At 40.6% G+C, this 21,644-nt stretch overlaps 1 protein-coding gene across 2 annotated transcripts in view; it reads left to right on the top strand.

The window, feature by feature from the left end:
- The window catches only part of KLHL14 (kelch like family member 14), a 61,436-nt gene that overhangs the window by 34,706 nt on the left and 5,086 nt on the right, over window positions 1-21,644 (top strand). For both annotated transcript variants that reach the window (XM_030971232.1, XM_030971230.1), the window contains exons 4-7: window positions 9,076-9,165; window positions 13,659-13,737; window positions 19,858-20,048; window positions 20,207-20,365. In XM_030971232.1, coding sequence (XP_030827092.1) covers window positions 9,076-9,165; window positions 13,659-13,737; window positions 19,858-20,048; window positions 20,207-20,365 — 519 coding nt within the window. The remainder of the gene's footprint in view (window positions 1-9,075; window positions 9,166-13,658; window positions 13,738-19,857; window positions 20,049-20,206; window positions 20,366-21,644) is intronic.

Below are 21,644 nucleotides of genomic sequence, written 5' to 3'. Positions count from 1 at the left end.
TTTCCACAGACCTCTGGTGTGCATGGGACTGGACCTTCAGGAAGGTTCTCCTGGGAGCCAGGGGGTGTAAACATGACTGGGTTCCACTCAGATGTGCTGACGGCAGAGGAATGTGAAGACTGCAGGACTCAGAGTTCTGGATCAGTATGTGCTGCTGTGTTTGCAGATTTTTCTGTCTCTTCCTTCAGACCCTGTACTTTTGCTGTGTCCCCTCTGACCTGTCCTGATCCATCCTTGCCCTTTTCTGTTTCATTCCCTCTTCAGTTCAGTCTCCCATAGAACCTGTTCCAAGCCACGTTTACTAGCACAGCAAGTCCCAGTTTCGTTCATGCAGACTCTGTGTCAGTCCTCGCTTTCCTTCACCTAACTGAAAAGTACACCTTCCTGAACAATTCTCTTTGCAAAATAAATGTCTTCAACAAAAGATGCAAGCTATTTGAGGATACTTATATTAAATATATTATTATATTATAAAATACACAGTTAGGTATTTTTTAAGTCTTAGGGATTGATCACAACAGCTTTACTTTAGTCTGCTGTCTGTGTTGAATCCAGCAGCGCCAGCACGGCCAGTGATTTGAATTAACATGACCTTTCATCCTGTTTGTCAGCAGCCCACAGACATGCACTAGTGTGTGATTTGTGAATTATTTGCGATTCTGTGTGAATGTGGTTCAGCCCATGAATTTTGACACCTCTTGATTTAAATAGCAGCCACTTGTGCCGTGATACTCAACTTGGTATTCAGTTTTGAGAAATGTGGTTTTCGGTCTGTTTCCTGACTGGATGCTTTCTAAATCCACAAAAAGTTTTTGAAAACACAGGGTTATGAGTACTTACATGGAGTGGAGTTTTGGGATTGTTATGACTAGGCATCACAACACATTTTTCACAGCTGGTTTTTTATGAAAATACTGTTTTCATACAAAGCAGAAGAAAATTAACATAAATTTAGTGCACATCTATTAATGGATTTTTTTTCAGCTATACATACTTATTTTGTCTTCTGTGTATAGATTTACAAAGCAAATCTGTGCAAATTTTACCTAAGTGTGGGGTTTTGCTGCCTACGTAATTTCCTACCCTGAATTTGAAAATTTTCTGTGGGTCTGTCTCTCCCTTCCTTAGGAGCTCAGCTGTGGAGAGAGGTCTAGGGGAGAAACATTTCTGCCTTGTTTCTGTTGGAGAAAGTAGTCTTTGGTGTTTCCTAACGTATGTGGTTCAGCTCTTGTGCTTCCTTCTGTATTTGTATTCGTCTAGCTACTGTGTGGACAGTCCTGCTTCTGCATGCTGTGATTGGGCATGCTGAAGTTAGGCATGTTGGACTTTCAGGCTTTTTTCTTCAGATACCCATATGAAGTAGATCTCTTCTGGGAAAGGAAGATTTTTTTTTTCCAGGTGGTAGGCATTGGACAGATCCTTCCACCATATTCTGCTTTACGTCTAGTGCTTTAGGTATAGGCTGGACTTCCTTGTAAACAAAACCTTACATTTGTAAATATCAAAGTATTTAAAATGAAAACTTGAAAAATCTGTAGCAGTGAATTTTAGCAGTGAATTCCATTTCATCTGTTATGAATGAACTTAGGTGTATCAAAACTGCTTTTTTAATAGGGTGAAATATGGGTATATCCTTCCTCCATGTAGAGTTTTCCAAATGGAAAATCACATTTTTATTTCCCAGAAATGACTTTGAGAGTTAGTGGGAAGAAACAAAACCCTAAATAACTCTAAAATTGTATGTCAGTCAAGAGCTGAGAGCAGAGTAGTGAGACTGAGAGAGAAGATTGTGGAAGACTTGGGGTGGTAGGGGCCAAGTAAGATATTGCTGCGTGTGATGAGTGCCTTTAAAGACATGGGTCCCCAAGGAGCATCAACAGGATCCAGTCAGGGGAACACAAAGAGGGGCTGTGATTGTTCTGAGCTTGGAAGGTTGCCTTCAGAGGAGACCAGGAGAATGTGTGCATCTCAAGGTCAAGTAGAAATTGGGCCATAAATGAGTACAACTGGTCACAAGCAGTTGGGCATTAACACACCACTCCTGGTTACAGTGTTCTGCCCCGTGGCACTGTTGGAGAAGGGAATGCATGTCCTTGAGCTGACATCTTGGAGAATCTGAAAGCCCCCGCTGGGACAAAATAGTATTTCTTTCCAGAGCTTTCTGGCAACTCTGCAGTGGTTTTCTCCCATCAGGGACTGTTCATCATTTCGTCCATGAGAAGCTTTTGTTGTGCAAAATGTCACATCATGAGACTGTTATGATGTGACAAGATGTCATTTCCCAGGAATACATGTTGGGCTCCACTTCAGCGACTGTAAACCCAGGCCTGAGTAGGTACACAAGATATTCTACTGGGGGGCAGCCATCACTGAGGTAGCATTGCATAACTCATGGTGGTGGACAAGTATCTCTTGATAAATGCTCTCTGGAAATCTGTGGGGTATCTGGATGGTGGGGGGCAACCTTCAGCAGGTAGGTGGGTAAGCAGGGAATAATAAAACAAGAAAAAGCGTCACTTTGAACCTTTCTACAGGACTGTGCATTGCATCCTCTTCTCCAAGCTGTGCCAAGATTTTTGGTGTATTCACTTACATGAGCTTCTCAGACCTGCATCAGCAGCTCAGCTGCACAGAGTCATTCCCATGGGGGAGGCAGCAGGGGAGCACAGCAGAATGTGCATAGGTTTTCTATGCACTTCATGGGGAAGATTGTGTCAGGTTTTTGGTTTTTGATACAGGAATATCAGTTTTTAAGTTGACAGTGCAGTATTTATCTACCTTATTTAAACACTGTTGATCCAAGTAGACAGCTTTATTCAAATTAAATCCAAATTAGTGCTTGCAGCTCTGAAAATGTATGGATAAAATTTGTCCATGCAAGCAGTCAAATGTATATGTTGCTGAAAACCCATAGAACGTTCTCCCATAGGATGAATTTCACCTGCAGAAACAGACAGGACTGTACTCAGAACTTTTGTCCAAGTAACTTTAAACAATTTATCTCAGGAGGGAGCTGAGCATGTCAGCTATTCCTGATGTTATGTTTGCCTGATCTGTTGTGTCAGCATGAATTTAAGTGTCTTATTTTAGATGGTCACATGCAAAAATTTTTGCTCACTAAAACAGCTAAACCAAGGATTTCCCTGACCTCTGGAAAAACTTGGCTGGTGTTAAAAAGTCTGGCTGAATGTATAAAAGAATAACTCTTGACATTTGAATGGGAAAAAAAAATTGTTAAGAAGTATCTTCACAATGGGAAATACCGTAATTGACATGAAATGTCATTCACTGTGTTGTGAATAGACTTGGATCTGCTCAGATGACTCTTTCTTGGTACTTATGTTGTCTGTAGCCTCAGTAGAAGTGTGGACTGTATCCTAGATGAACTCAGCAGCTCTGTGCCCATCCTACTTGTGATGGCTTGAATGGAGTTGCCACAAAGCTGGCATGGAAGGAAGAGGTGGTGAGGTTTCCAGCTGAGCTGATGATGTTCTCAGTGGTGCAGCTGGACCAGAACTGTATCAGTTATATTCCCTCAAAGGTGACTTTGAGGCAACAGTGCTTCATCATAAAACTTTCTGCTTATGGTAACTGCTTTTGGATGGTCCCAGCCTTCCCCTAATGAGCTGAGCTCAGACTCAAGGCTGGGATTTGTATGTTACTAGAAAAAACGTTTTGCATGTATTTCCTTGAATTTGAGGTGACAAAATGCAGTTTGGCAAAGAATATTAACAGGGGTATTTTCCATCTATGTTGATCATTATTTTAACTTTCTTTCATTATCTTTTGAGCAGAAATGGCAGTGGATGAATATCTGATGCCTTTAAAGGCAGGGCAAAACTACCACCATGTTCACTGAGGCTAGAATTTCATACTTGTTGTGGCCAGTCTTTCCCCACAGTTATTAAATAACAAACAATTGAAGAGAACAATTCACAGAGGAATCGTAGTGTTTATTTATATAACCTCCTTGGTGAGAAATAACAAGTAACATTCTGTAATAAATGCGTAGTCTTTCTGCAAATGATGTATGAAACACAGAAAGGTGAACAGTATGTGATATTTTGTTCTCAGGAAATAATTGGACTAGCTGTGGTCTGCCCAGCATTTTGTTGATAGTGTTGGGAATGAAATGAATATTGTGTTTCTGCATGAAAATTGTGTCTCTGCCATGTACAAATCACAGTCTCCTAAAGTGAGTCTGTGGGTGCCTTCTGTGCTGGAAAGAGACATCTCTCATTGCACTGCCCTCTTTAGAGCTGCAGAAATAACCAGTTTTCAAGAAGCTGTAGTTGTATATTGTGTAGTCAATAGGATAGGCTGTTAATATTGTGGAAGGTCATTATTGAATCCATATGTCCTCTGATAATGACATCTTTGTTCTGGAAACACTCTATTGCGTCATCTGCACAGGTCATTAGAGATGCTGAGCATGACTTCTTGGTGTGTACTGAGTCTTGAAGGGGCTATGCTCAAGCTGTGCAGCAGTTGAGGAAGAGATTTCTTGGCTTTCCTTACAGTACCTCCTGTGTCTCAAGCAGCTGACTGCTTCAGGGCAGTGAAAAATCTATGGTGTTGGGGTTTTGTTTGTTGTTGTGGTTTGGTTTTGGGGGTTTTTTTGGTTGGTTAGGGGTTGGGGTTTTTTGTGTGTTTTTTTGTTGGTTTTTTTTTTTTGGTGGGTTTTTTTGTTTGTTTGGTTTTGGGTTTTGGGGTGTTTTTTTTTTTTTGAGTAGAGGAATTGAGTAGAATATCTGGAAGGAATTTTTAGCAGAGCAGGGGAATCAGTATAGCCTGTATCACAGATTTCAGATCTCCTGGGACCTGATCTCATTCTCCTTCTGTCTTGAGAAGTGCTATTCTAGTTTTCCCTTTTTCCCTGGTAGTTAGTGTTGAAGTGACAATAGATGGGGAAAGGTGTAAGGAGGAGGAGGAACTGATGACCCTTTGATTAATTTGTGGAGAACAACCAGATGCTGTTTCCTAAATGTGCAATAATTTGCAGAAACTAAGCAAAACAGGGTAAGACAAAGAGCACACATTGTTGCTTGTTAGGTGCATGAGGTGTATCATGGAGGTGCCTTTGAAGCATCATTACATCTGGTTGACCTCACAGGCTTCATAGCTGAGACTGTTTAATTTCATGAGCATTTGGCTATAACCTGTAGTCTCTGATTTTGACAGTAGGTCCCAGAACATTGTCTGGTACATTTTGTTTGCTGAGCTTTGGCCTTTGTGAGGAATTTCTTTTGGGGATATCTATCCCAATATGCAGTGCTGCTGTGTCTTCCTCCTCATCTGTATCTGAAGAACAACTGAGTGTCACCTCCTGCACAATGTCACTGATGTTTGTGTAGTGAAGTATTTCTTAGCAAACACTACTGCAGTCTTGGACTCCACTGCCTCCCAGATCATTCTCAAGTATAAATCTTCCATTTGGTTTTGACCTAGACAGCTTTGCATGTTACATATCTGTACCTGAGAAATTTCCTCCCACCTTACCAGGCGTCTCCTACCAATCATACATCAGTGCATGGGAAGGAGGCTGGTGGGAGTGCTGTCTTCAGCAGGGCTGTTTGCACGTGTTTGTGCTCTTGGTGCAGGAAAGCATGGGCATCCCGAGCTTTGGGGAAATGTGTGTGAGGGGCAGGGACTTAGGAGAGGTGGTTTCTGCCCACTGCAACTACTCTAGTTATATCTGTCTATCTCACATATTTCCCTGGCACCTATTACCTTGCCATGTTTCTCAGATGACCATGGCTTTTTTTATCTTCTCCTCCTTTTAACACTGTTTTCGCCTTCTTTTTAAATTGGTCTTTAATAAAGTTAAGAATTTTTGCCCAGGGTTTTATAAACATGTGTTATTAAATTTTAAATCTGTTTTGAAAGTGCCTCTATCCTACTCCCTCCTAGTAAAGTGACCTTTTTAAATGGAGGGAAGTGGGTTTAGATGACAGTCATGATAAATGCGGTCATGTTCACTCAATAAAATAAGGCCCAGTGCATTTGAGGATAAATCAGTGAAATGTACAGCCCCACCTGTCTGTCTCCATCATTCATTTCCACTGTCACTTTCACAGTGGCTGATGGATCACAGTTGCTGTAAAATTAGACAGCCTTTAATCTCATTTCATCCTGATTAGCTTCTCCTTACCCTTTCCCTCTAACTCACTGACTGACACGCTAAAAACTCATGCAGGGCTGTGTTTCAGCGTGGCGTACAAACTTCTCTTCAAATACCCTTTTTGTGGGGCAGGCAGGTGTTCCAATGAGTTGAGATAAAAAAATGAGAAGATGGGATTTTCACACTATTAAAGCCAAACAGCGGACAAAGACTCATATAAAATTAATTAAAGCAGCAGCTTGGCCAGACTGTGTGATGGGCCAAATTCTTCCTGTTACACCCTGGCAAGCCCAGTGAGTTTGAGAAGATTGCTACTACCAGACACTGAATTTAACATGCTCATTGACATGTAATTTTGGCTATGAAAAGTTGTCTATGAAAAGTTAGGTCCTATCTGGGTGTATATTCACAAGAATCATGGTTTTTAGTGCAAGTTTTCTGTGCCTTCAAGGGATATTTTATGACAAAAAAAAAATTGTTCATTCACATAGTTTTGATATCTGTGTATAACTCCCAGTTCTGAGGGGTCAAGGAGAAAGACTGTGAGGTGGTTGATTTCTCAGTTAGAGTCCCTTCCTTCTTCGATGTCCACAGTGCTGCTCCATTCTCCCTGTTTTGTCCAGCTCCCTTCAGTCCCATGGGTAGATTCATGAGACTGAGAACAGTTTTCCCAAAGCTCTGAGAGAAACAAAGGTCACAGTAAAGGTCTGCAGTGTTTTATTGCAGTCACCTTTCTTTCTGAAGGCCAAATACTACCCTTCTTTCTAAGGCGAGCCTCCTTTTAGCTTTCCTATGAGTTATGGACAGTATTTTGGGTTGTTTGGGCCCAATCCTGTATCAGTGGGAATGTTGCCATCAATTTCAGTAGGAGCCAGGATTAAGCCATTAGTTTTCAAGGTTTAATTATCATAATAATTATGGGAGTCTTATTGCATACCTTATATGCATGGTAACAGCAGAAAAGCTTAAAGCAGAATTTCTTCCTCTGCTGATTCTGTTCGTGTCAATATGGAGGATAAATAAACACAAATTTTTTGCAAAAGTGAAAACACAACGGAAAAAATATGCATGTGTGCTGCCTGCAGACAGTTTTTCCTGTAAATGCTGGAGCTCTCCAGACTGACCAATAGAAGAGGTTGAGGGTGCAACCAGCAGCTTGGACCTGATTGGAAACTGTAATAGAGCACTGTATTACTTAAAACTTGAAGCCCTTACAGACTGATCCTGGAGAGTCTCTTCTTGAGATGAAGGGTCCCAAAAAACATCCAAGAAAGGCAGCAAATTTCTCATGAGAGACAAAATTCTTTATTTACTACAAGCATCCACAAAATCAAGAAAAGTTCTGTGGTTTTGAGAGAGATGATTTTAAAATAGGAAAATGTCTAAGACTAAAGAGTGAGATAATGATGATATGTGTCTCAAAAGATAGCAAAAATGGACTTCATTCTTTCATCCTACTGTAGGAATCTCTAGGTAGTATAAAATCTTTTGCAGTGAGATTAGTTCCCAGTTAATATAAATTGAATCAGTAACAAATAACCTTAATTAATGAACTTTCACTGTACCTGGCTGCCTAGCTTCACTTACATGACTTGTAAGAGCACAGACTATGAAAAAGATATTCGACCTTCACTAGAAGCTAAAAACATACCTTATTTATTCATCATTGCCTAGGCAAAAACTTCAGTAAGAAGCTTAAATGAGCCCACTTGATCTTTAAGAAAATGTGTCCTAAATAGCAAAGCTGTGCGTATTTCTTATTATTATTATTTGCATATGCTATACTGCACAACTGCATTCTGAGAAAAATAAAAGATAATAAAACAAATGAAATGAGAGATATATCACCCAAAATAATCCAAGTGTGAGATAAGCTGCCTCTCTTTTTTTTTTTTTTTTTTGGCAAAAGAGCACAAGGTAAGAGCTGGCCCTGAGTCATATTGATTTCCCACTGCACTGGTTTCCTAAGTGCTCTGTTGATCCGTGTCAAGCAATAAGTTCCCTGCCTGTACATGCACATCACCTCCCCATTTGTCCTCACCTAGATTTAAGGTGCCCATATGATGAGCTGAACAAGGACATCATTTTTCCTACTGGTGCCACTGGGCCAAAACTACTCTATGTGGTATAGTAACTAATGCTGTATAAATTTGCATTTTCCATATAATATCATTAAAGTGGGTATGGCACACTGCAGTAATATCTGTGCCATGTACATGTAATCCTTGTTTTTGCATTTTACCATTTGCAGTGGAAAAAGTAAATATTAAGAAATACATGTTTGCATCTGTAGCTGGTCCATAGTAATCATGATACCTCCCCCTCCCAATAAAAAAGGGATTTTGCAAACCTAATGCTACAGTTTTGATCTTTGTTAACAAAGGGCTTCCTGATTAGATGAATAGAAGATGTGTGATCGTGCTGCTAATGACATTGTACAGGAAATTAAGCGTATACATTTGGAAAAGGCATTAAATCAGCAGGACCTTAATTTAAAAACTTAAAACTGTATGGAAATGCAGCTTGTTCATTGCTGTGTAATAGAAAGCTACTGAACATACTGACTCTTCTTGTGGAAACATTAACAGCAGAACAAAGCATGGCTGAGGTTTTTTTTAATGTTTTCTAGCATACTAGGATTCCTAGCATCTGCTTATTTTCAGGGAAATATCATGCAACTTCACCCCCTTTGACAAGTTCTTTTTAGATCAGCATGTATGGTAGTTGGGCAGGTGAGGGGACACTGAGGGACCAGAATTCCTGATTTTTTTCCTTAATTATTTCCAAAATTGAATTGCATAAGTTTACTAATAAGTGGCTTTGTCTGCTGCTAAAGTCAGTGTTTGTACATGCCTGGGGTGACATTCTCATATTATTTCGTACAGATGGTAAAGAGGAAATATTTGATAAAATCAGTATCCTGAGCTGACAAGGAATTCTTGCTTTGTTTGCAGTTATGCCATACAACAGTGCCCATCACTGCGTCGTGGAAGTGGAAAACTTCTTGTTCGTGCTGGGAGGAGAAGACCAGTGGAACCCTAATGGTATGTACAGAATACTAAAAGGCAAAGGGAGCATTCCTGTGCCTCCCTGGCTGTCAGGTCAGCTGATGTAGTGATTAGCAAGGGATTTTGAGGACCTTCAGCCTAATTGTTGAACCTAGTAAAGGCTACTGTTTGGTATTGATGTAATAAATATCTGGTACTTTAGCATTAGCATCTCTGTCATTCATCAGCTCCCACATCCCTTGAGAAATGCCACAGGCAGCAGAACAGACTCTTTCAAGTGCATGCACCAGGCAGCAGCTGTTAAGAATTTTAACCTTCATTTCCAGGCTCCTTCCAGTCATAATATAATAATGCAATTGCAGTAGATGAATGCTTCTTTTCTATTGTCAAACAAGATACTCTCAGCTCAAGTTGTTAATGTGTTAATTATCTAGACTTTGAGATTCTTAAACTGATTCTTTTTTCAGTCTTGTGCAAGAGCTTCTCATATAGATTATCTGCTGCTACCTTCTTTCATTTGATTACTTCATAAATTTACCGCAAAGAGAAATTAAACAATTTAACAGGCTTCTGAGCAAAGTAAAAGGAGAATACCATGCCTTGCAAAATTCACAGAATTGTCAAGACACTGTTAAAAAGCTTGCACATGAAGAAAGAGTTGTAGTTGTAGCAGTCTGTGTAACAGAGATAATTATGACTGAGAAACCATAAAACAGCTTGCAGGTACACATTTTTACTTTAAAACACCAGAGGATCCAGCTGAAATTACATATACTGCATATATTTTATTGTGAATGCCCCATTTCAGCATCTGCACCAAACCAAATTATAGAAAATTGTTACATCTGTTCACTCCCTAAAACCTGAGACAAACAATCCAGGCCACCCTATAAGCATGTTTCTGGTGTAGTTAAGAATATCACTATATGTCTTAGGAGAAGGGCCCTCTAGTTCTATTGTTGAATATTGCTGAATGTCTTTAATTTGAAGCAGGAGACAGTGCAGTATCACTAATGACAATTTCTTTTAGGATCGTTGGCCACATCCATCCAGTGAGGACCCCTGTTGTATTTGGTGGTAGGCATATGGACAGGCAGACCTTGTTCCAGACAGTTTATAATTAAATGGCCATGTCACATGAAGGGTAAAAGAAAAGAAGTGTAATTACCCACATTTTGAAGATGTGGAAACTGACTTGCAAGGTGATGGAGAGATGGTAGAAGGGGTGCATATCTTGCATCAGAGATAGGAGTCAAACACAGTTGTTTGTGAGATGAATAGTACCCAAGGCCTAAAATTGCCTAGATCTGGGTCAACTCCTGGGCTGAAGATGTTGCTAAAGACATCTTCCAATTTCCCTGACCTGTGAATACCAGTGCTGGGATTTTTTCCATAGAGAAGATAGCCATAAAAAAGGTATGAGCATTGCTGTAGTGATCTCTTTATCAAATGGATCATACTTGTCACTGAAAGTGAACCTGAAATCATAAACTACATCCTGTGCTGGGCATATTCTTTCTTGTAACCATTTTGCTCTAAATGTGCAGCTACATGGGGGCAGCTCAGACATGCCCACTTGAATTTATGTAAAGGCCCTTGTCTGCTATCCTTAGAGCACAGGAGGGACTTCAGATGGACCTACCTGGAATCATAATCATCTTGCCAAGGTTTTACAAAGCTTCTGCTTCAAATTAGACTGTTCCAGGTGTTTTTTCCAATGTAAAGAATTATATTAGAGATGGTGGCAATGGTAAGGCGTTGCTTTAGCCATCAGACCATCTGGTTCTTGAGAAACTGTGTGGACCCCAAGGAGTGCTCATGCCCCCTTCATTCTCCACTGACTTCCTGACAACCCACAAAGTATGGGAGACATTTTTCTCACTTTTTTGCATCCTCCAGTAGCTATGCCTTTCCAGTCACAAGGGGTTCTTGCATGAGTAAACACTGATGAAAGCAGGGTGCACAACACAGGCATGGATTTAAGACCAACCTTCATAACCTTCAGAGCCCGTCACCTTCTAGCATGGCTGCAGAGCAGAGAACAGTATCTGCCTCCTTTTGTGCCATCATCCTGATTTGCTAATCCTGATTTTTGTTTGCTTGTCCCCAGCTCTGTGTTCTGACAGAACAGGTGCATCCTAAGATGTGCAATCTCCTGGCTGATGAGCAAAGCGAAACATAGATAGAGTTCTCTTTCAAACTGAGCTCCAGACTTAAACTGCAGTCAAACCAGTTACATCAGGCAGATTAAGTAGGTCACCAAGTCCTTTTCCTGCAGTCACAGGCATCATATAATCCCTTTTTGTAAATTTTCTAAGCTACATTTGAAAAGCAGTTGGATTTCCAGCCTCCACTACTCCTCTTGGAAAGCTGTTACAGAATCCAATTGCTCTAAATAACTAGGAGCCTTATTCTGATATCCAATAAAATGTATTCTTTGACTGTCTAAATCACCTTGTTCCCATGCCAAGGCTGGCCTTTAGTTTTAACAGTTTTTCCCCTCCTGGAGATTTGTTCCTCTAAAGTATTACAGGCAGCACTCCTATCCCCTTTCAGCTTTTGTATTTCTAGGTGCAACAGGCCAAGTTCTTTGTCTCCTGCCATAAGGTAAACTTTCTGTTCTTCCTGTTGCCATAGTAGCTCTTCTCTGTGACTGTTCTAGCTTGATTTCATCTCCCTTCCTGTGAAGGACCCAGATTTGTATCCTGCCCTCCCAGTCTAGGCTTACTAAACCCTTCTTCTACCCTGCACTTTACAATCTTCCACATACATGGTGTTTGTAGTGATTATGTGTATGACACGTGTTAGGCAGCCAAATTATAGATCTTGTATGACAACAATGAACAAGCTGCTGTATAACTAATGAGCACTGAAGTCCCAGTAACTCTGAAGGATGTAGTTTAATACAGCAGCCTTAAAACCTAAAAAAAAACAAAAAAAAAAAAGTTTAAACTTAGGATCAATATTTATATTATTTTTAATTCCTGCTTTTTGAAATACAAAGAGATGAGTAAATGTCTTAGACATTTAGTAAAACCTAGAACCTGTTCAAGCTCGCTGTTACTGTTTTGCTGCTTATTGAATCTATAGCCCTCAATGGCTCTTTTTCTAAATTGTCTGTGTAGACTAAAGGAATCCAGATAAGGACCAAAAGCCAAGCCTCACTTCACTAAGCCCAGTGGCAGAAGGACCAGTAGCCCTTACAGTAGGGGAATCTCACCCTGTGTCTTGAGGTGGTGCTGAGATGGTCATGTCTTTGAGTGGCACTCAGCATGGTCCTTGTTAGGCACCATGCTGGATTTGAAGGGAAATGCTGCATTATTCATCAGTCTTCTGCTTTACCCTCCTCATATAGAACATGCTTATAAAATGGCTGGGAAATCAGTTTACTTTCAAAGCGGTCAGTGTGGTTTCTTTCTCTGTTTTCTTGTAGAACATGAACTTAAATTTTTACTACTATGAATTCTAGCTGTATTGTTATTCTTCTCTACTGTATTGATGGTGTATTTACACATGCTGAAGTAAGTGTGGAATGAAGCAGGCAAAGCGAGCCAATCCTGCAGAGGCTTGTCTGATGCAAAAATATTCACCTTGTAGAATGCCCAGTGACCATTTATAGAACTGTGACATACGCAGTTAGGTTATTCTGCTGGCCTGTGAAGCCTCTAATTCAATTTTTTAGTCAGACATACATAAACAAAGGTTTCTGTTTTCAAAATGCTCATCTATTGAAGTCTCAGGTGTTACAGGAAATTGCCATGCACTCTCTTGCTTCAGTTTTCTTGCTTTGGTGTCAATCTGCATGTAAAATAAGGTGAAATCTTAATATCGTGAAGACATGAACACAGTTCTTGGGCTTGACAGCAGGGAGAAGCTAGTTAGCTGGTGTATGTTGCTCATGCTTCATATTTTAGCTAACAGAGTTGGAATAAAACTCTTAAGAGTGTATTCCCCCTTCGATGCACATCTGTAATTCCTTCTAACTTACACTGAAAGTACATGGTAGAATAAACTCTCTAGTGCAAACACTGCATACCCCATGCTGATGGCTTAAGCAGCTCCTGGTTATTTGCACAATGGGTTTTTGCTATGTTCCACACAGAGAAGATGTAAGGAGAAAGACAAAATGTGTTCTCCCTTTAATTTTTTTACCTGACAAAATTCTAGTCATAAAAGTACTGTGGGGATGCCCTCTTCGGGCAGTAATTTTGTTTAGTGCTGTGATTTATTGTGGCTGTGAAAATACCACAGCTTGTGTAAGTAAATTTAAATACACATTTTCAAGATCTTATTACAAAGACCAAGAATAATCGCTATCTGCTTTTACTGCTAGTGACTGCTAATTCAAGCCTTGCAGTGCCCCATTTGTTGAATTATTACTGTACACACAGTTTAATCATACATTGTTGTAAAAGGGGGAACCCTTCATAAAAGGTGTCAACTTGTGAAGTATATGTAATATATATTACAATCATGATGTTAAATACATGAAACAAACAGCTGAGTGTCAAAATAATCTATCTTTACAGGGAAACACAGTACAAACTTTGTTAGCCGATACGATCCCAGGTTTAACAGCTGGATACAACTTCCACCCATGCAAGAGAGGTAAAACGTGCTATGTGTTTTTCAATTTCTGTTTTCTCATCCTAGGGGCAGCTGAGGTTTGTCTTAGTTCTGGGAATAAGGAGGCCTATAGAAGCATTGAAAACACAGACAAAACTGCAGCATGCAGTTGTGTCCCATTTGCTTCCTAATTTTTAAAACTTTCCAAATTTGGAACTCCAGTTGCCAAGTCCTGCAGTGCTAACTCATGCAAAAGCCATGGACTTTATGCAATTACTGGTTGCCTGAGTACGGTCTGAAGGATTTTCCTGAAGTCTCCATAGTGTCCTGTCATGTTCCCTGACTGAAGTGTCATGATGAGTTTGGCAGTAAACAAGCAGTAATTATAGTCGGATATCTTAGAGGGAACTGAAACCTTCACATGTTGACTCCATCCTGTTTCACCACACCAGCTATGAAAAGCTCTCCTGAACATGTCTCCACTTGTCAGAGGACTCTTAATCCTAGGTGGTCTTTGAGTGAAGTTGCTGTCAGTAAATGCATATTAGAGTAGCTTGGGTTTTAATCTTGCTGTGTACCAAAGAGCAAAGCTGGATGTGGACTTGAGCAATGACTTGTAAAGATGACGTAAATTTAACTGTGAATCCCAAATGCTACCCTTACAGAAAAAAATTCCATAAACCTGAACAGAATTGTGCATGTTTCGTAAGAAGAATCTCAAAGGTACAAGATTGAAAGTTACAATGTTATTTGAAGAAAATATTCAGTGTCCTTCGTTCTGTTAAACACCCATCTTCTCATGGATCCCATGTACAAAAGAACTCACAGTGTCTCCCTCAAATGCTTTCTTTATTCTGTGCCAGTAGTACAGTTCTTTTTTTTGTTGACTGTCTACACTATTCAGATGTCTGGCAGTCAGAAATATATTGAATTCAGTGCAGTGTTGTGATTCAAGGTGTGCCTTATGAGATGCTTGGAAATATGGCTGTTTTTTCAAATTTCCAGGGGTAAAATGTCAGTCTGCAGAATTTGTGAAGGACCTTTGTTCAAGATTCAGTTTGATTGACCTAAGTCCCTGCTTTGGCAGCACCTAACCTTCTCCCTCGCTCCCACCAACACTGGGATAACCTTCATGGCTGTGATTGTTTGCTTTAAAACAGAGGGACACCTTCCCTTCTGGTTCAGCTTCCTAGAGTGAGTCACCACCAGTTTAGGTGTTGGCATGGGAGAGACAGGAGGTGAGCTTCAGTGTGGGCATCACTGTGCAAGTCATCCTTGCTGAGCTGGGAGACTGACTAGGAGACCAGCTGGTGTTTGTATGGAGCCTGGAGCTCTTCTGTGGAGCCTAATCTGAGTTCTCATTATGCCCTCTGGGTATCTCCAAGCCAAATTCCTGAGGGCTGTTGGCAGCTGGCTGAGCAGTTGGGTTTATTTGACTGACAAATTTCAGAAAGCAGAAGTAGGCAGCTGAGGGTTGGAGAAAGGAGGCAGTAGGAATTTTCCCACCTCCACATTGGCCAGTTGTGTTTCCCTGGAAAAACATGAGGCAGTTGACTGGCCCTGTGCTCTGGTGGAAGCTGCTGCCTTCAGCCAAGAGGCCAAAACTCATCTGTGCCCCGCGCCCCTGCCCGTAATAAACTGTAATGTATGAACACCACAGCTCCCTACAGAGGGACTGGAATACAATGGTCCACTCATACATAGTTCCTTCTGCAAGGGGCTTTGCTATGACAACGTTAATTGTTGTCTCTTTTGTTCAGGATACACAGCTCATGGGCTTGCCCGTTGTTTTTCTTTAAAGGCTCCTGAGCATTAGGGCTATTGTTGGAAAAAAAGAGATTTTACACTCACTTTCTAAAATGTTTTTGATGGTTTGTTTGCTCAGTCCTAATGACTTCCTCAGAGTTATTGCAGCTTTCAGAGGTATGGACTGGCCCAGTTTGTAGAAGATCATGCAAATAAGAGAGAGCTTTTATGCAGTTTTCTTTCCCATCTCCTTTAGTGAGATAAAGTTCCCATTAAAGTCAACAGGCTATTTTCCCCCTGCTAGGAGTGCAGGGTCATGCCCTGTCTCTGCTGGCATAATGCAGGCACCATTGACAAGACAGACTGTTAAATGGGTTTTTCTGAGTCATTATGGTCCATCAAGTCAAAACCTATTTAGGAATTTTAGTCTGAGAATAATTGGCTGCATAGACTATAATAGCTCCTTTGAAATGACTGCCAGGTAAATGTGGGACTCGTTCACAGGCAGTATATTCTTAAGTCAAAAATCTGTATGAAATATTTGATAAGTAAACTTTTATCTCACATGCCAAAATCCATATCTGATTGATTTTACTGTGTGAGCTATAAAGAAAAGTCTAATCCCATTTTAGATTCAATGTGGCCAGTGTATTTTCTTTAAAGCTAAGTTTGGTTCCTTTTCCCTTGAAGAACATCCCAAATAAAAATGCTATTGAAAAATACATATTATTTTCAGGAGTTTGGTGTTTAGAGAACCAGCAAGTGACTCATAAGCTTTGGAAATACACATCTGCCTGATGATGCCATAACAACAGGACGGTTTTTGGAGAACAGTTCAGTTAGACTATGATGGCTACTGAAGGAGCAGTCTTTGTAGCAGTTGTATCTGACCTTGAGGTGCAAGCCTCAGCTGGACACCTCAGGCAGAACTGTTGCACCTTGCCAGCTCAACACAGAGCTTTTCAAGGTGTGTGGAGCAAAACAGCATCTTACAACAACTGGCTTTTTCTTATATTCTGAGTTCAAAATTTTTGTTCGAAGACCAGCTAAAAGCATGGCTTTGCACCAAGTTCTGAAGAAGCACAAGTGGAAGTGGGAAGTAAGCAGGTCAGTGTACTCTCTGAGGCTGAATTGAGAAAAGGCACAGAAAAAGAAATACAAATGTTTCACATTTTATTTTTGTCTTTGACTTTAATAATAGTAATGTCAACCCCTATTAAGATTATTTATTTTTTTCAAAGCAAAGCATGCACTCTATAAATTACTCTGAAATCAAGTTCAGATATTGCGACAATCAGTAACAGCATTCGTAAATTTAAATCTCAGATTGGTAGATCTATTTGGTGTTTCAGGGCATAAATTCATCATGTGTGAAAATCATGAGGAAAATCTTCCCTTTTATATGTGTATACTTGAAAGAAGAAGTTGGTTGGGTTGATGGTTGGGTGAAGGGGTGTGAAGGAAAAGCATTTAGGAGGCCAGTGAACATCGAGTACTTTCAAGTCCAGAGGAAAATCACAAAATAATTGTCTTATTGTCTGTATTCAGATCCTGAGGTACATTCTAGTTACCTGATCAGAATGGATAGTGTCTTCTCAGTAGCGAGGGGAACGTTGTCATGCAAAGATTGCTGTATTATAGTTTAATCTGAATCATATTTTACAGCAGTTTAAAAGTCATCACTTGACAGCATGCCTTTGCATGCTGTAACAGCATGCCCTTACATACTGTATCATTGAAAACTAAAAAAAACCCAAAAAGCTTAAAATATTTGTGACAGAAGCTACTGAGTGAATGTTCAAATCCAAGCAGAAGAGTGAAGTATGCTGATGCTTTCATTTTTGCTCCTTATAGTGACACTGTGTGGATGAAACCAGGAGTACACGTACAGAATATCATCAGTGAAACCCTAGTTAAGAGAATAATGCATTCAAGTTTTGTCTACCTCTGTTTATTAAACCTGAAAAAAAAAAAAAAAAAGGCAAAACATGCTGAGAGTAGTTTGTTGATGGGTTCAGCAGAGAAGGTCAGAGGAGTGGACGTGGGAGCACTGACAGCAAGCACCCTCTGGTTTTGTGCCTTGTGGTTTGCCGGACACAGGAGGGTTGAAAAATGGGTACCTGACTATGCAGGCTCGCTCGTATCTAATAGGAGGTGACCTCTGCAGCTTTTCCTACTTTTGGGGCAACTGTGGGCTGTGTTGCCTCAGGCCCATCACATATTCTCAGAAAGCTTATACACACTTGATTGCCTGTAACACCTATAGCCTCTGTCAAATTAGAGTGAAATCAGTCAGCAAGGGTTTTTTTAAGAGACAGCGGTAGTCAGACATGGGTACATGTACAGTGTAATCAAATTAGCTTTGTTTCCATAGAATATCAGGCTAAAAACATAGATGCACAATTTGCTGCCCGACCATGCAGAGCAAAATATGCCATCAGCTTCTATCTGCCCACTGACAGATAAATTAAATGGTCTTTTTTAATTCATCAGTTGATCTGGAGACACTTGCCAGTATTCCTGTCCTCCTATTTCCCTGGGGTTTTTTCAGAAGTCTTCCCTGTGGGGGAGCTCCCAGCCCCACTCAGAACGGGGTTCTGTCCCACACCGTCCAAGTTGCCCATGTGCAGGGTGAAAGCAAAGAAGTGAACAGGAGGTGTCCAGTGACCCTGGCTAGTGAGGAGCCCTGTCAGGTGGGCACCAAGTCCAAAAAGTAAGGTCAGAAACTGGTAGTGATGCATCAAATCTGTTCCCTGGATGCCCAGCCAGCCCTACTGTTTCCATGGCTGTATCCCTTGGTGTCTGCCTGACCTCTCTTCCAACTTATAAATCACCAGCCAGTCTCAGACACTTTAAACTAAGAGGGAGATTTCTCCAAAAGGTTAAAGGATGCTACAAATTTTGTGAAAATAGGTAGCTGTGCAAAAGAGCAAGATCTTATTCCTACCTTCACTGAAGAAAATGCTTCTGAACATGCCTGGCTAGATGCCAGGTTAGGGACAGGACACACCAGATTTGCTAGCTCACCTGGTCACAGGATGGCTCTCGGGAAGCCCGGGAAGGAGTTGGACATGGAAGCTGTTCACACACAGCTGATGATGCTGTGTGTGCCACTGCTCATCCAAATGCTTTGCAGTGGTCTGCAGGTTCAAGTCCTTGATGGTGCAGCTGACCATCAAGGCCCCAAGATTTAGTGCATGATTCAGGAGTGAAATATGCAGCTGCTCCCAGATTCAAATTAAGGCATCTGGGCAGGAACCAGAGTGCATTGAATCAGCCACAGAGCAGGTTTTGGCAAGCTACAGCCACACTCCAGAGTGCCTGCTTTGCAGGAGCTGTCAGAGCTACACTTTGCTGTGCCTGGCCTGCCTGCTCATTTCTGGGCTCCTATGTCATTCTGGTTTCACCCAGGAGAAAACTTTATGTTGGGGACTGACAACTCTTCTCATTCAATATTTTGTTCAGCTCTTCATCCTAGCCCAGCTGTGCTCTTTTGCAATTTTCTTTCTCCTGTTATTGCAGCTTGAAATTAAAGGTCTCTACTCTAGCAAACCTTCCTGTTGCTGAATGATCCAGGGAGCTTTCCCCAGAGTGGATTACACCAACCGAGGTCTCTCAAAATCATCTACTGCTCAATTTTTACTTCAGCAACAAACACTCACCATTGATTTTGGAGGCACGAGGAAGACAAACTAATATATGCCTGACAGTCCTGGCCAGAAAACTTAATTGTTTTCATACACACCTGAGTTGCATGTAAAAGCAGACAGGTGGCTAAAACTTTTCTCAGGGTTAGTTGGATGGAGACAGACCTCATTTGAGTTGAAGGGTGGAAATGTAGTGTTGTGGCTAGCATAAGGAAAGTTGTTCTATTTGCAGTACTGCAGAAGGAAGAAAAAAATGATAATTGAAGAAAAATTTTGATGATGTGGTTCTCTTAGTAAATTGGGAACAATGACCCTTGAAGGACCATAAAGAAAGTGAATGTCAAGATAATTTATTATTGTTACATTATCTACCTCATTTTTCACTTTGTCTTACTGAGTTGTTATATCCCTTACAAGGTAATGCCCCATACATTAATGAGCACCTTTTTATCTTTCCCGGGTGTGAAAAAGAAACAAACAGCTTTGAAAAGGGGTATTTTCTGGCAGCTTTATGTGTGCCTAATTGTTTTTACACAGAAATGAAGTATTTTTTGATGTGGAGTATTGTGTATTTGATTAGCAAAGCAGCCACAGTCTCTAGGATAGCTGTAAGCACGTGAAGCTTCCTGGAAGCTACTTCTCCCTGGTGTAGCATTTGAAGGAGCAGCTCTCTTAGTTCAGGGAGTCAGCTGGAGAGAGGAAAGAAATGTTTGACATGGCTAATTGGTTTGTTGTTGGCTTGTTTGTTTTGCTCTGCCCTGTCCTCCAGGAGAGCCAGTTTCTATGCCTGCCGCCTCGACAAGAACTTGTATGTCATCGGTGGAAGAAACGAAACTGGCTACTTGTCCAGTGTGGAGTGCTACAACCTGGAGACAAACGAGTGGCGCTACGTGTCCTCGCTACCACAGCCCCTGGCAGCCCACGCAGGAGCCGTCCACAATGGCAAGATATATATTTCAGGCCAGTGTCTTGAGTAATTCCTGCTGTATGACAAGAAAACCAACCCAAAATCACCATAAAAAGATAAACAGCAGAACCCCAAAACCAGAGAGCTAAATTCCTGCTGCAGCACAATGTCTTTATCTCTATTAATGAACTGATGTGTATTTACTTTGCAGGAGGTGTTCACAATGGAGAATACGTCCCCTGGCTGTACTGCTATGACCCTGTGATGGACGTCTGGGCCCGAAAACAGGACATGAACACAAAACGAGCAATCCACACTCTGGCTGTAATGAATGATCGACTGTATGCAATTGGAGGGAACCATTTGAAAGGTCACATTTTTAATAGCAAAAAAGTATCTCAGTGTCCCACATCTCTGATAAAGAATATTTTTGTTAGACAGTCACTGTTAAATACATTGAAAGCCAAGCAACACAATTTAACAGGACACTTGAGCCAGCAATTTTAAAAACATTTTATGCAAATTATTTTTAAATTATAACAGTACATTAAATATATGAGTAATGAATGCTTTAGATAATAAAAATGGGAGCTTCCATTACTCAAAGGCATGGACAATTTGTCATTACCAAGAATTCAATGAAACAAACAGATTATTCTTTGACCCGAAAGTACCAGCAATATTTTCCTCTGTAAATTGTTTTCCAAAATGTGCAGTTAAAGAGAGCTTTATTCAGAGCAACACACAAAACCCAAGCTCCTGATTTAATGAAGAGAAAAAAAAGCAAACTTCCAGCCATTAAATAATAGGACCAGGCTCTTTAAATCCCTTTTGAGTATTAAATGCAGCTTGTTTATTATAATTCTTTTTAGAGGTCTCTTTTTTTCATCTTTTGAAAAGGTCTCATATTAAAATAACTATTGCTTAGGCATTTGGTAATTTTATCTTAATACCTGTATGTCATTGATGTTAAAGATGCTTCTTAATCCAGCCACTTGGATATAAAGCACACCTCCTGTTCTTTTCTCCTATGATAATATTTGATAGTTTATATTCACTTTTTTTTTTCTTCTTTCTCCTTTAATGTTGAAAACCAAAAAAATAAAAGACTCCCAACAACAAAAGATAAAATCATAATATAGAAGAAAAAGTAAAAAACGTGTTAACTGCCAGTAAGACCAGGTCATGTCTGACTCCAGTCCCTGTGTCCCCATGACACTGTAAAGCCATATGCTGCTTTTTGTCTGTGGAGCATGCAAGGGACAAAGTCCCACATGTAAATTTTCCCTGATAAATAGTACTGGTTTATAAACCCCTGCAGGCAGGTTCAGTGCTGCTGTGCCTCCCCTCCCCACCCCAGCTGGGATGGGTGGTTATGGATTGGACCTTATAAGGTAAAGAGGGCAAAAGCTGCTTGCACATCAACAACTGCCAGGTTTTAGTGCTTCCCAGTGTTGGCTTTACCTCCTACAAAACTAAAACCTGTCACAGCTCTCCTCAAGCTAAAGCACATGCTTTGGTTTGCAGAGGCTTGAATTGCTTCTATTCTGCTACCTTTTTTTTCCACATAGTTTCACTTACTTCTAATAAGCCTTGCATTTTTGCCTCTACAACTGTTGTCCTGGGTGCCTTTGTTATGCTTCAACTGC

Source organism: Camarhynchus parvulus, chromosome 2, assembly GCF_901933205.1.
Source record: "Camarhynchus parvulus chromosome 2, STF_HiC, whole genome shotgun sequence".
NCBI lineage: Eukaryota > Metazoa > Chordata > Aves > Passeriformes > Thraupidae > Camarhynchus > Camarhynchus parvulus.
This window is presented reverse-complemented; position numbering and strand designations above follow the sequence as displayed.